We start from the raw sequence: 13,933 nt of genomic DNA on the forward strand, positions 1-13,933 counted from the left end.
GTATGTCTGCATGTATTTCAGTTTTGGGGGCCACACCTGGTAGTATTCAGGATTTACTCCTGGCTCTAAACTCAAAAACTATTCCTGGCAGTGCTTTGGGAACCATATGGGATGCCAGAGATAAAACATGAATTGGCTGCATGCAAGACAAATGCCATAATCACTGTATTAGCCTGTATTATCACTGTGGTCACAGGTTGTTTCTTTCCTTTTTTTTTAAATGTTATTTTATTTAAATACCATGGTTTACAAAATTGTTCATAATATAGTTGTTTCTGGCATTCAGTTTTCTAAACATCAGTCCTACTACCATTGTAATGTTCTCTCCACCATTGTCCCCAATGATGAATTTACATGGCGGAAGCTATGGGTCATGAGTGCGACTGCTGGGGCTTCTGGAAGTATGGGCAGGGGAGGCTGCTTGCTCTCACTCCCGAGAAGGTCCCACAATTTTCAGCCTCTAAATCGGTGTGCCTGGAGTTTTTGTTGTTTTGGTTTGGTGTCTCTGCAGAGATTAATTGCGAAGTGGTGAAGTTGGGCTGTTGGCATGGTGGCCACAGTCGGGTATAGGTCCAGCTGCCAGGGCTTCTGCAAGATGGAGACTTGGTCAGCTTCCCTCCTGAGGGTGCCCCAGAATGGTCAGTTGGAAGACCTAGGTACCCATGAATTTTAGAAGCTTGGCTTGCATGTTTTCTGAGAATACTGTGAGTCTGTTGAACTGGCCAGGAAATTTACATGGCGGCTGCAGAATGTCAAGATCAGCCTCAGGTTGTTTCTTTTAAATCTGAGCCATGAGTCTAGACATTTAGTGTTCGCAATCGATTGGAATTAATCACCAACATGTGAAAATGGGAAACTTTGCCTCACTCTTGTTTTTTATCTTATTTTAATTTTGGGGGGTGGGAGCGGTGCAGAGAGTGGGCTCACATTGTCTATAGAAATGATGCTGCCAAGTGCTGCCCCTTTTTGGAGGGCTGCTCACCACGGTCTCTACCATGTTTCTTTCCCTGCCGGGCCAGTCCCACTCATTTTTGTCACTTGCCTGACCCTGGTGGGCATTTTTTTTTTTTTTTTTTGCCGGCCGCTCAGGGTAGGCGGCCTCCCAGGGGCCCGATTCTGGCATTCTGGGATTTGAATCTGGTGAGCAGCCGGTGGGTCTAATTTCAGCTCCTAGAAAGCTGAAGAATCAGGAACAAAATCTCCACGGCAACCGCCTTAGGCAAGGAGAGAACATCTTTTTAGAGTCAGGACTGGGCAGTGCGCCTCTTTGGGGACTAGGGTGTCTGGGCACCAGGGGCCACCGACAGACCCAGGTTTTCTGCAGACGTGGTGCTGGAAAGCTTCCCGGTGTTTGGCCTCATGGCAGAGCTGGGAGGGCCAGCCAGGAGCTGCCTTTTCTCTCTTGGCACCTAGTGGGGCTTTGGAAAAGGGAGCCTAGTGGCTGTGGTTGCAAGCTGCCCACTTGTGGAGGAAGTGCTGTAGGCTGATCCCTTCTTTGCCCTCCTGCCCCTTAGCATGCCCACGCTCTGAGCTCAAGTGAACCCTCATGGTCAGGAATAATGCCAGGGCTGCCTCCACATGGCTGCATCTCACTGTGCTGGGGTTGAATAGCATTTTAAGAGGGGTGTGTGTGTGTGTGTGTGTGTGTGTGTGTGTCCCTGCAGATCTTTCCTGTTGATATTCTGCTCACTGAAGCCAGCTATTTTGTATGTGATGCTTCCCCGGTCCCTTCAGGACCGTTCCCAGGTCACCCCCCCCAATTAAAATAATCAGAGATGAGGTGTCAATATGTGACTCACAGGGATTTATAAAAAAAAAAAAATCCCTTCCCGGGGCCAGAGAGATAGCATGGAGGTAGTGTGTTTGCCTTACATGCAGAAGGATAATGGTTCGAATTCCGGCATCCCATATGGTCTCCTGAGCCTGCCAGGAGCGATTTCTGAGCGTAGAGCCAGGAGTAGCCCCTGAGCACTGCCAGGTGCGACCCAACCTTCCCACCCCCCCCCCCAAAAAAAATCCTTTCCCTTAGCAATTTCTGGCATGATGAGGGGGTCCACACAGATACATGCTGGTGGGGCTCTGAGGAGTAGTGACTTTTGCTTATGATGCCTACCTGCCTTCTAGGGGGTGCACATCTTGCTTACAGAGGTCACACACTCTCAGTTGTTGGGCCTTGGGGAGCACAAGTTCCCTGGCAGTGTTGGGGGGTGATCAGCAGCAGAGCTGCAGAGACAACCCTCACCTCAGCACATATGGGAGGCCCCAAGGATCAAATTCATGACCTTACACTTGCAAGGTTGGGTACCTTTGCTCTTGAGCCCTCCTGGGACTCAATGGGAAGGGTTTTTATTTACCCTGATCCAGCCCTTTTTCAGACCTGGCTCTTTTCGTACCTTACCTCAGCGTGGTTCCCTGCTTTTGTCTGAACCTGTCCAGTGTGACCCTTAGTTACTCTGCAGGATTTGGACCGGCTTTATTAGTGCTAGTGATCTAAGGTGAATTTTCCCTCCCTGGCCTTGTCCTCAGAGCACAGAGCTGGGTGTGTGGAATGAAGGTCAGGGGAGGTGGTTTTATGATCCACCTTGAAAGCTGGATCCATTGTCCTCCCCAGAGCCTCTACTATGATTGGTAGCTCTGTCACCCTCTTCTGGAGTGTAAGGGCACTGTACCCTGCCATTACCCCAACTGTGGATTCCAGCCTCCTCTCCAGGTGCAAACTCCTTTCCAGCTTCCTTTGTCAGCTGTTCTGTTGCTTAGGAACAGCTGCTCAGCTGGGCCTGGAGAACCCCCACTCCCCTAGAAAGCATCCCCCCCCCTCTCTTCTCCCATGATCCAGGCTTGGCCCTCCCTCTCCACCACCCTTTGCTCCTCCTCTCTTCCTTTAGGACTTTTTCCCTCCCTGCGAAATGTGTTGTATTTTTTTAAAAACCAACTGGCTCCAGTTTCTCATGGAGCCTCTCAAGCTTTCTCAGAACCTCCTCTCTGAACCCATTTTCCCATTTCAGAAGGAGAATGGGCAGGCCAGTGTTGGAGCTGCTTGTCTGCTAAGGTCTGCATTTGCTCGGCCTGTCTCAGCTCCAGGCGTTTGCTGTGTATGCCTTGTCTCTGCTGCCTTTGCTCCCACTCTCATCCCTCCCACTTCTGAGTCTTCTGAGACATATTAAGTGGCAGTCCTGCCTCATATTTCCAGGCCCGCCTGGTCTCCTTTCCTTCTGGGCTGGAGAGGTAGGTGGAAAAGCTGAGCCTGGGAGCCCCTCTGACCTCTTAGAGCCTGGTAAGAGGCGTGATCATGTATCTAAAACTGCTGCAGGCATTGCCCCCAAATCTCACGTCTCTTCTTTGGTGGAGAGACAAGAACCCAACTTCTGTGGGGCCCTCACCAACTGGGGACTGGCAGAACTTCAGGCCAGTGGTGCCCAGCCACTGCTGCACTCACCACCCATACCCTCTCTTGTTCTTCACAGATGTTCCTGTTGTGATGTCCAGGGAAGGGGGACCATACTCAGTACATGTAGATGGCGCTGAAGATCCAACTCTCAGCCTCAGGTGTTCAGGGCAGATGCTCCAAGTCACCAAGCCATCTCCTGGGCCCATACATACATTTTGTAGAACATTATCCTTTTTCCTTACTCTTTCCTTGAGGGGAAGCTAGCCCTGCGACTCTCACAGGATTTATCAAGAAACCTCTACCCTAGGGTCTGAGAGATAGTACAGTGGATAGGGCATTTGCCTTGCACATGACCAACCCGGGTTTGATCCCCAGCATCCCATAGGATCCTCTGAATGACCATCAGCAGTGATTCCTAAGGGTTGAGCCAGGTATAACCCCTGCACATCACCACGTGTGGTCCCTAAAAGAAACCTTTGCTCTATGAATAGTTGAGAACTGGGCTCTCAGTTTCTTGCTAATGAGGGAAGAAAGTTTCAGAGCTGTGGTGAGTGTTGGGAAGTGGGTATGGGTTTTTGATGCCTTTGTTGGGGTGGTTGGAAGTCTCAGGTTGTACGGTTGCCACTGAGGTCTTGTTCTCTAGGACTGTGCCCTCTGGAGGCCCTTTTGAATCCCCACCTTGTCATAGGAGATGAGTGTACGGCCGTGACATAGCTCCTCATGGGTAGTGTGCCATGTGTTTACTGCTGCTCCTCACATTGTTTAGTTCATGTGGTTTATTTGCTTTCTGGGCACCTGGAGGAGACTTGAAGTGCCCACAGTTTGGCAGTTCCATTTAGGAGCAAATGCTGGTTGCATGCCCCGTGCCCAGTGCTCTTCGTGGACCAATCACCGAATCCTTGGCATAGCCTGGGGGCCTGTACCTTCTTCCCATCTCACAGAGGAAGAAAGTGAACTGGAGAGAAAGCTCTGGTTAAGGTCACACGACTCACCAGTGGCTTGGAGCTCAGGTCCAGGCCTTTGTACCCCAGAGCACTTGGTTCCTGAGTCGTGTTGCAGCCAGTCCAGTCCTGAGATCCCTGTCTGGTGGGTGCAGGACGCTGAGCTCCAAGCAGCCGCAGACCTGGATGGGAGCAGCCTAGGTGGAGCCTCTGAGCTGCTTCTCCATTGCCCTGCTCCAGTCTGGCCCTCCACACCACAGCCCTGCCGCATGGCCCTGGCGGCATGGTGACCCGGGTCTCTGGTGCTAAGGCCTTGCAGTCTGGTCCTGTTGGTACAGAGAATGCTGCCCAGATGGTATTTACTCTCATGTGATGTCTATGTGTGTGTGTGCACGCCCTCGTGTGTGTGTTTGTTGATTAAAAATATTACTCGCTGTATTTTGTAGCAACATTAAAAAATATTACAAATCTCCTACTGCCAACAAGAAGCCTGCCAATGTTTACCTTAACCCCTTGTGTACCGAGGAGTGTAGTTCAGTGGATAGCTCTTATGTCCAGTCCCCTGTGTCCAGTTCCCCACCATGGCTTCTATGCATTTGGGCTCAGTTAGGGTCTTCCACCTTGGTCTGCTTTCAGCCAGCGGCAGCCCTCATATCCTCACAGCCTGGCTGCTGTGTGGTCCTTGGCTACGGGCTCATGCTGTCCCCTGCTTTCCAGGAGCTCACTTGCTCCAGGACTCAACTAGGTGTGTCTGTGTCACAGGGCAGGAGACCCCTACTGGTCCCCACCCTTGCCTGGGCTTGCCACAGAATATATGTCTTTTCTGTCCTCCTAGTTGATAGCTGTCATACTGTGCTAATTTCCCCCCCACATATGATTTTATTGATTTAATGTGTGGTTACAATGCCACATAAATTTCTGGAGGATGGCCTCATGCTGTGGACAGCCTCCTGTACTCTTTTCATTGCATACGTGTGTGTGTGTGTGTGTGTGTGTGTGTGTGTGTGTGTGTGTTTCCATTGCTGAGATCCATCCATCCCCTCTGTCCGTCCCTTTCACCTCATCCCCTTTGTGAACCTGGTTTTCCACAGGACCTAAGAGTGATTTTAGTTGTGTTGGTTCATTTGCTTTATTTATTCAGCGTCCACAGGTGAGTGAGCCCATCCCGAAATTGCCTGCCATTCCCTGATGTATCTCACGTAGTAGCATCATCACCCCACATTCTGTCTGTGTGGTTGCGAAAGGCAGGTAGGCAGGCGTCCATCTTTTTTAATAGCCGAGGAGCGTCCCATTGATCCTTCGTGGATGGCGTCTTTCTCTGTGTCTTAGTCATACGATTTCTGAGATTTCTCTTCTGCCCCTGTTTAATGGTCGGTCGGGAGACTCATTCCATTGGCGTTATTTTGTCTTCCCTCAGACCTTGTGAAATCATGGTGTGTTTTTCACTTGACAGTGGCTCGTGGCATGATGTAGGGTATGTGAAATGGTTTGCTTGTTTCTCTCCTTCTCTTTGAGGGTAAGCTCCTTCATTCACGCACTCCTAGCATGTTCCTCGGCCACTGCTGGTGTGGAAGAAGCAAATACTCTGGATGGGTAAGAGTGGTCCAGGTAGTTTCCTTAGCTGCCTGCTGCTATGTTCCCAGGCTCCTCTTTGTGCCTGCTTTTGCTGGCCACATGAGTCTAGGGTTTCCCCCATGGACTCTACCTCTTTCCCTGCTGCCCCAACCGTGCCCACTCTCCTGCACACAGACACTTGGCCTGTGCCCCCAAACCAGGTCAGCTACGTCTCATGAGGAACAGAGCCTCTTAGCACCAGTGTTCCACCACAGATTCAACTTCCCTGCAGTGGACCTGTTTTGTGCCATTTCTCATGACTGTGGCCGTGGCAGTCCCCAGCTAACCATACGTCCCCTGCAGATTCAGCAAGGGTCTGCAGAAAAAAATTACTGGAGTCTTTCTGGACTGTTTGGGGTGAAGTGTCCTGGGGGACTGTCCCACTCATCCCGAAGTGGCTGCATGATTCTTCATCCTTGCCGGCGCTGCACAGAAATAGGCACTGGCCCTTTCTTTTTCCTTGGCCTCTGTTCGCCCATTATAGCTGCTTGCAAGGGTTAAAGTAGTTCCTCATTGTGCTTTGACTTTGCTTCTCTCACAGGGATGAATCCTTTCACTTGTTTATTGATCACTTGTTTATCTTTTTTTTTTTGGAATGTGTTCACGTTCTTTTCTTCTTTTTGGTCTCCCAAAGTATTTTTTCAGGGGACCCAGGATTATAGATGGAAGCAGTGTGGGGTTCACATGTGTCCTGGATCTTTTTGGTTAGTTGGGCTAGCGTTTGATTAAGAGGCCGAGGAAATGATGCTACTCAGGCTTGCGGTACTGGAGATTATCTGGACCCACCCACTCTGTGCCCAGTGATGTTAGAGGAGCCCTAGCTGCTGGGGATCAATCTAAGGTCAGCTGGGTACAAGGCAGGGGACAAACTTAACTCTGTTCTGTCTCTCTAAAACCCTTCTCAGCTTATTTTCTTGTTTGATAATTGTATTGATTTATTTTTGCCTTTTGGGCCACACCTGGCAGTGCTCAGGGATCATTCCTCGAGGGCTCAGCAAACCATATGTTGGGGTTCCAGGGATTGAACCTAGGTTGGTGATGTGTCAGACAAACTCTCTGCCTACTATATCATCCCTCTGGCTCCCCCCCATTCATGAGTTATTATTTTTGTATTATTGAGTCGAGAGAATGTTTTTTTTTATATACATCTATAGACTGGATACATATTCCTTATCAGATATGCTTTGCAAATATTTTCCTCTCATGCAGTGGGCTATCTTTTCATTTGTGTATGTTTTGATGCACAAAACTTGTTTTTGGTGCCTTGCTGGCTCTGGATTGGACCCAGGGAGGATCTTGAGTGGGAGGCATGAGCTCTGCCACGGAGCACTATCCCTGACCTGGAACTTTTTCATGCTGTGAAGCCGTTCTATCTGTGTCTTCTGATAGTGTCATATCTATGAATTCATCACCAAAGTCAAGGTTGTGAAGATTTGCCCCCTCTGGTTCCTTAAGAGATTAGTGATTTTAGGTGACATTTAGGTTTCTGATCTGCTTCCAGTTGGTTTTGTGGGCACAGGGAGCTGAGTCTGGTTGTCTGTCCCATGGCAGATGGCAGTCCTGTTATACCAATCAATGTCCTCTTTGAGAAGTCTTTTGGTGCTTGGGCTTAGGAATGCTTGGGGCCAGTAGGGCTCTATCTGGTGTTGGAAATGGTACTTGTTTTTGTCTTCTAACACTTGCTTTGCAGACCCCTTCCAGGCCCTCTGTTGCTTTTGCTGCTGCTTGCATAAGGGACACTCCTGTAGTGGCACAGGCAGGCCTCTCACAAGCCAGACAGGCGCTCTGATACCAGGGGGCAAATCTTCACGACTTTGGCTTTGGTGATGGATTTGTAGCTTCTAGTACCTACCACAAGAAGGCACAGCTATAATGGGCTTCATAGAATGTGGCGAGCCATCTCCCTGCGCCAGATGGTGTCTATCTTTTTTACAACATTGAGGTAGACAGAGCATTTCATGACTTAAAAAAAAAAAAAGAAAAGAAAAAGACGGTTCTATCCCAGACACTCTGCCTCATGTGTGCGGTGTATGGCTGCCTCTTTTGGGTTTCCACACCCAGCCGTACTCAAGGTTGACTCCTGACTCTGTACTCAGGGATCGCTCCTGGCAGGCTTGGGGGACCATATGGGGTGTTGAGGTTTGAAACCTGGTTGGTCACGTGCAAGGCCAGGTGCCTTACCTGCTGCATTATCACTCTGGCCTCAGTGTCTGTCTGTTTTAATGGTACCCCGGTGCTTCCTCCAAGGCCCGAGCTATCATTCATTCCTGAACGAGAACCCTGTTGTCGCATACGGATGTTGTTCCTCTTCTTTCCTTTTTTTGCTACGGCTCCACTGCTGCTGTGTACTTGGGGGAGCACTTTCCTCGGCTGGATACTTGCAAAGAGCAGCAGTTGCTGATCGTGGCTTTTGTCTTAAAGTCGGTTTTTTTTTTTTTTAACATCTTCCCCTCAACTGTGCTTTATGATGCCTTTACCCATATTAGGCTCTTAATAAATATTTACTGAAGTGAACCCTTAAGAGTTTTTATTCTGGATTTATCCCTAGCTTGCTATTTCATTTCAGTAAATGGTTTTATGACACCCTCATGCCTCTTTCACTTTGTCTCAAATGAAGGAAAGCTCTGATCATCCTGCCTTCATTAGGGGGAGACCAGGCCAGTGGTGTGGGGCCAGCAGTGCTGGTGGGCAGGTCATGGCGGGTGCATTGGGGCGGCCACCCCAAGGTGCAGGTGGGTTGCCGTTAGGATGAGGGTGGGCGGACACTCCTGAACTTCCCCGAGAGGCAGCATGTACTCGTGCATATGTGTAATCACGGGGCCAGGAAGGGGAGAGGGAAGGGGAGGGGACACCCCAGAATGAGCTTACAGAGTAGCAGGCCCTGAGATGCTCTTAAAGGAAAGGCAGGATCTAGACATGGCAGGGAAGTCTGGGGAGGGGCAGAAGTGCCTCATGAATTGAGTGGAATTGGAAGCTGGTTCTGGAGACCCCAGGATATGTGGGTGAGTGGCTTGCCATCTTATGGCTTGATAATCAGTAAGTAGGCAGTGCCTGTGTGAAAGGGGCAGAGAATCCAGCATCTCCATACCTGAGCTAGTCTTGAGCACCAGTGTGGCTAAGGGGGCAGTGTGTGGGTGTAGGCGGAGGGTGGTCTTCATCTGTCGAAGCTTCTAGGGTGACGTTTGCCCTCCCTGTCTTCCTCCCTCAGCTGTCGGAGAGTGTGGTCAACCGCATGAAGGATCCCAAAATGGGCCACCCAGCTCCTTACGCTCCTCCACCTGCTGCTGCTGGGGGTGCTCCCCAAGGTCAGGAGAAAGGTATGGCAGGCACACGATGGTGGGGAGGGGGCGGGAGTGGGAGAGGAGGGGGAGCCGCCACTGTCAGGTGGTTGGGGCTCGGGTCACAGAACTAAGATGGCTCCTGTGTCCTTGCTCCACGGCTGCTGGCTACCTGCCTGCTGTGAGAAAAGCAGAAAGAATAGGGCAGTGGCGACAAAGCAGCAGTGCTACCCAGAAGGCTAGGCTGTGCACTCTGTGGGATTTCTCCAAAAGTCAGAAATGAGGCCAGAGCTTCAGAGCCTTTGCAGGGGGCAAAGCTCTTGCCTTGCATGAGGCCAACCCTGGTTGAATCCTGGGCCCCACCAAGAATAGACTCATAGCATTGCTGCATATGGCTGAACTCACTCCCCTCACATTCACCCCAGAAGAAAGAAAGGAGGCCAAAGGTGAGGTGTGTCAGCTCAGATATAAACCTTGAGAGAGGTATCCTGCACTGCTTAGTGTGGCCCAAGGAAGGTCTGGGGGCTGTGAGGGCTGCTTTGGGGGGTTGGGAGCTGTAGCTTTCGTATATTGTTCCAGCTTGGCTCCCAGGTCACTGTATCCTGTGCTTGGAGAAAGGTTGCACTGCCCTGAGCTACTCTTCTCCATGTCCAGATTACATGTAATGTGCAGATTTGTTGTGTGCTTTGGGTCACTTCTGGCAAAGGAAGGAATCTGCGCTATTCTTCGTGGTGGCAAAAAGCAAAGAACAAGAATGGTCTGAAGAAAGGAGACTGTCAGGAGCCTGGCATGAGGGCGATACAGGGGATGTCCTGGGAGATGCTGCTGTTCCTCATGGACCATGTTGGAGACTTGGGCCTCAGCTGTCTCCTCTCTAGTGGACTTCGTCAGCTGGCCCTAGGGGCCCATGGCCTTGTGGAGGGCTTGGTCCCACCCAGGGTGTCTGTCCTAGTTGCCATTTGTCAGCTGTCTCTCCTGCTGGCCATCATTGGGAGAGGTAAGGGAAGGCAGGGGCGATGCCTATTCTCAGCACTACCAGTCAGCAATTGTGCATTGGTGTTCACATTGCTTTGGGTAACCCGAGCCCCTCTCCAGTTGCACACACCATGCTGGTGGTAGCAGATGCACCATCAGAAGCATCCAGAAGCACCTCTGAGGCCCAGTGTTACTCAGCGCAGACTAATTCCCTGTGGGAGAGACTTCAGGGGAGGTGACTTTTGATCTGGGATCCACTGGTGGAGAGGTGCTTTAGGCGTGGGAATTATGTAGCCGTGGTCCAGTGGCCCAGAAGCTGCCTGTTTGGGAGCCGGAAGCAGAAATGATGAACTGCACCTAGGGGAGGGGAAGGTGTTGTTTGTGGTCCTCAACCTGGGTACCTCCAACTTTCCTGTTCACCTGCCCAGTGTTGTCTTCCATCTGCAATTGTGAACTCCCTACCCCATTGTGCATCCTGGAAGCTTGGTCCCTTCCCAGGAGCCTGTGTGGCCAAGGCAATACCCCTGACAGATGGAAGGTATACAGAAGAGTCTCCATGACCCAGTGAACTTCAGTAAACCAGGATTAACTGGGGAGAGGAAGGAAGCCGTGAAAGAGAAGTTACCTACCTCTTTTTCACACCTATTGACTTCAGCTCTGAGAGATAAAAGAATCATTTGTTTCAGTTTGGGAAGGCTTCAGCAGTGGGAAAAGCAAGACTCACACTTCATTTGTCTTTGGTTTTCAGTCATGACCAAGTGCTTCATTGTGGAAAGGGTGCAGATGAGTTTTGAGTTTATGAATGCAGATAAATAGTCGCCGTACATGGCCTGTCTCGGAGTTGCCTAATTTTAAGATGCTTTTACTCTGAAAATCAATGTTGGCATTTATTGTAGTGACAGAACAGAATATGGTTAGAGGAAGAAATCAGAATTAACTCCTTGTCAGAGACACTTTAGAAAAAGATGAATGAAAAATGAAGAATAAATGAAGGGAAGATGCTGTTTCATGTGCTCCCCCTGACCCCCCCAACCCCAACCACTAGGAGTATGGACAGTGGATGCCGGAAACTGGGTAATACTGAACCTGACATCTGCTGTGCTTTATCCAATGAGTCTACATCAGTAATAAAGTCTGAAAGTAGGCACAAGAAATTCATGGTAACTCTTAATAGAGCATGGCAATGATAATAATCTATCAGCATGGGGCTCTCTCCAAACATATATATATATATATATATATATATATATATATATATATATATATATATATATATATATATATATTACTGCATGTGATATTTTCCGACCTTGGAGACTGTGACTAAAATGTGGATGTGTGTGTAGCGTGGCTAAGGTCTAAGAGTATTAGTAATAGTTTAGAGAATCAGTCACTTTAAGGTATGCAGAGTTCTTCCAAATCTTTAAGAGAACCCTCTAGAAAATGTTCACCAATGGCTGTGGACATGATCAGATGCTGGCATTACTAGTAAACAAAGATACATACTCATTAGGGACCAAGAGAGATGTAACCAGTAACTTGCCTTGCATGTATAAGGTCCAGAGTTTGGTTCCTTGTTCCGACACACATTTGATTCCTGGATCCAGAAACATGGTAAATGCTTAGAGACCAAGGGAGTAGTGGTCTGATGGAAAGGGATAGACAGGCTCCTTTGTGAGAGGCAGAAGAGTAGGTGGTTGATAGGTGATTTTGTGCCATGATTTCTTCATGGTGGATAGGTGATTTTGTGCCTATAAAAACTACAAGGACCAGAACAATAGTACAGCGGGTAGGGTGTTTGCTTTGCATGTGGCCAATCCAGATTTGACACCCGAGCCTGCTAGGTGGTAGACCTTTGCTTCATGAAGCTTTTTTTTTTTTTTTTTTTTGGTTTTTGGGTCACACCCAGCAGCGCTCAGGGGCCATTCCTGGCTCCATGCTCAGAAATCGCTCCTGGCAGGCTCTTGAGACCATATGGGTGCTGGGATTCGAAGCAATGACCTTCTGCATGAAACGCAAATGCCTTACCTCCATGCTATCTCTCCGGCCCCCCATGAAGCTATTTTATATGAATAAATCATGGGCAACATCAGTCATTGTCCAAGGAGGGTGCTCTTATGGCTGGGGTGATGCTGATATGGGAATAGGGTTTTGGCTGCCACCCCCAGTAGGCTCAGCCCTGGGCTCCTCATTCTGAGATCTGGTCTGCAGATGAAAGTTTGGGTGCTGACTTGAAGGTTGAGTGTATTGCCACGCCCTTGGAGGTGGACCCACACCCCTGCACTCATGTCTTTTGCTCAGCTTGCTTCTCTTAGTGGTCATTGTGAACCTCCCTCATTGCAGCTGTTCCACTTGTGCTGGGACAAGGTTGCATTCATGAGGCCTCCTGGAAGTGCTTTAATTTGGGCTAAGGTTCATGGTGATTTGGAGGGATGGAGGGTCAGGCATTATGGCAGGGCTCAATGGGACTGGATTTGGTGGATTTGCGGCCGAGTGAAGGTAGGCCTGTAACTTAGGAGCCTTGCAGCCCCGGCGGGGAGACAAGTTCACATCTACCAGGGGAAAGGGATGCTCGCCACATGATAGATTCGAAATCTGGAGGATGGGTGTCAAAGTAAAGAAGATGTGGGGTAGGTTCTCTCCCCTCTCTCCAGGCTTCTCTGGAAAGCAAAGCTTGCCTTCCCTTTGGCTCCTATGTTTAGAGGGTGACTGAGAGTTGGACTGTGTGTTCAGGTGGCAGAGTGTGGGCGCAGAAGCCTCTGGACGCTGCCCTCCCACCTGCTTGGGTCTCCTGGATTTGGGGTGTGTCTGGAGCCCATCCAAGTGGTCCCTTGGCTCCCATTGCTGGTAGGCGCTGCTGACGGTCTCTTTCCTCACTGCAGGCTCCAGATCGCCCAAAGCCGAGCCCCATGGCGGGCAGCATCCTTCAGGGGCCGAGGAGGAGTTTAAGAGGTGAGCCTTGCACCTGCTGAGCACATGCTTCCTTCCTTGTCGCCTCTTGCATTTCATGTAGGCTGCCTGGCAAGCCTGAGATAAGATGTGGCAATAATCCTTAGAGCCCCTAAAGGAGCATGGGCGGGGGGATTAGCTGCAGGAGTTCTTCAAACCTCTTCAACACTCTCTTTGAGGAGTCCAGAAGGATGAGATGACTCAATGGGTACCTTCATGCCTATATGCAGGTGGTGGGGGAGAGGGTAACCCTAGGTGGGGTGCTGTAGTAGTCTTGTAGGGCTCTAAGACTGCCCTGGTGGGCTGACTCCTGGATATTGGTGGCCTCTGGTCAGTGCAGGTCATTCCCAGGAAGCAGGCCACACCTCTGCTCAGGGCCTGGCTGCCACTCTACTTTGCCACTTTGCTCCTCCATGGTCAAAGCACAGTGCCCACCTAGATGTATGCTATGATGCCCTGGGCTTGTGCCTCACCAGCTCCATGTGGCCCCTGAAAGTCATCCTTCTGAGGAGCCTATGGTGGACTCTGTGGCCATAGCAGTGTAGGGAGCCCAGGAGCCCCACCTGGCATACAGCATTCTAGGGGATACTCCTTAAGGCCCACACTTCAGCACCCTTGGGGACTTTGCTTTTTGTGTCCAGTGGGCCAGAGACATAGCTTGGAGTTTGCGGAGGCAGCCCCAGCTAGCCATGTCTACCTGTTTTAGTCCTGGGTTAACATCCACATTCGTTTCTTAACAAAGGCCCTCCCAAGAAAAGCTAACATTTGTTGTTATCCCTTTTACATTT

General features: G+C 50.0%; 1 protein-coding gene across 1 annotated transcript in view; it reads left to right on the forward strand.

The window, feature by feature from the left end:
• Positions 1-13,933, forward strand: part of CHCHD6 (coiled-coil-helix-coiled-coil-helix domain containing 6) — a 199,877-nt gene that overhangs the window by 13,373 nt on the left and 172,571 nt on the right. The window contains exons 2-3 of the mRNA XM_049766546.1: positions 9,152-9,260; positions 13,079-13,148. Coding sequence (XP_049622503.1) covers positions 9,152-9,260; positions 13,079-13,148 — 179 coding nt within the window. The remainder of the gene's footprint in view (positions 1-9,151; positions 9,261-13,078; positions 13,149-13,933) is intronic.

This window comes from Suncus etruscus, chromosome 20, assembly GCF_024139225.1.
Source record: "Suncus etruscus isolate mSunEtr1 chromosome 20, mSunEtr1.pri.cur, whole genome shotgun sequence".
NCBI classification, from domain to species: Eukaryota; Metazoa; Chordata; class Mammalia; order Eulipotyphla; family Soricidae; genus Suncus; species Suncus etruscus.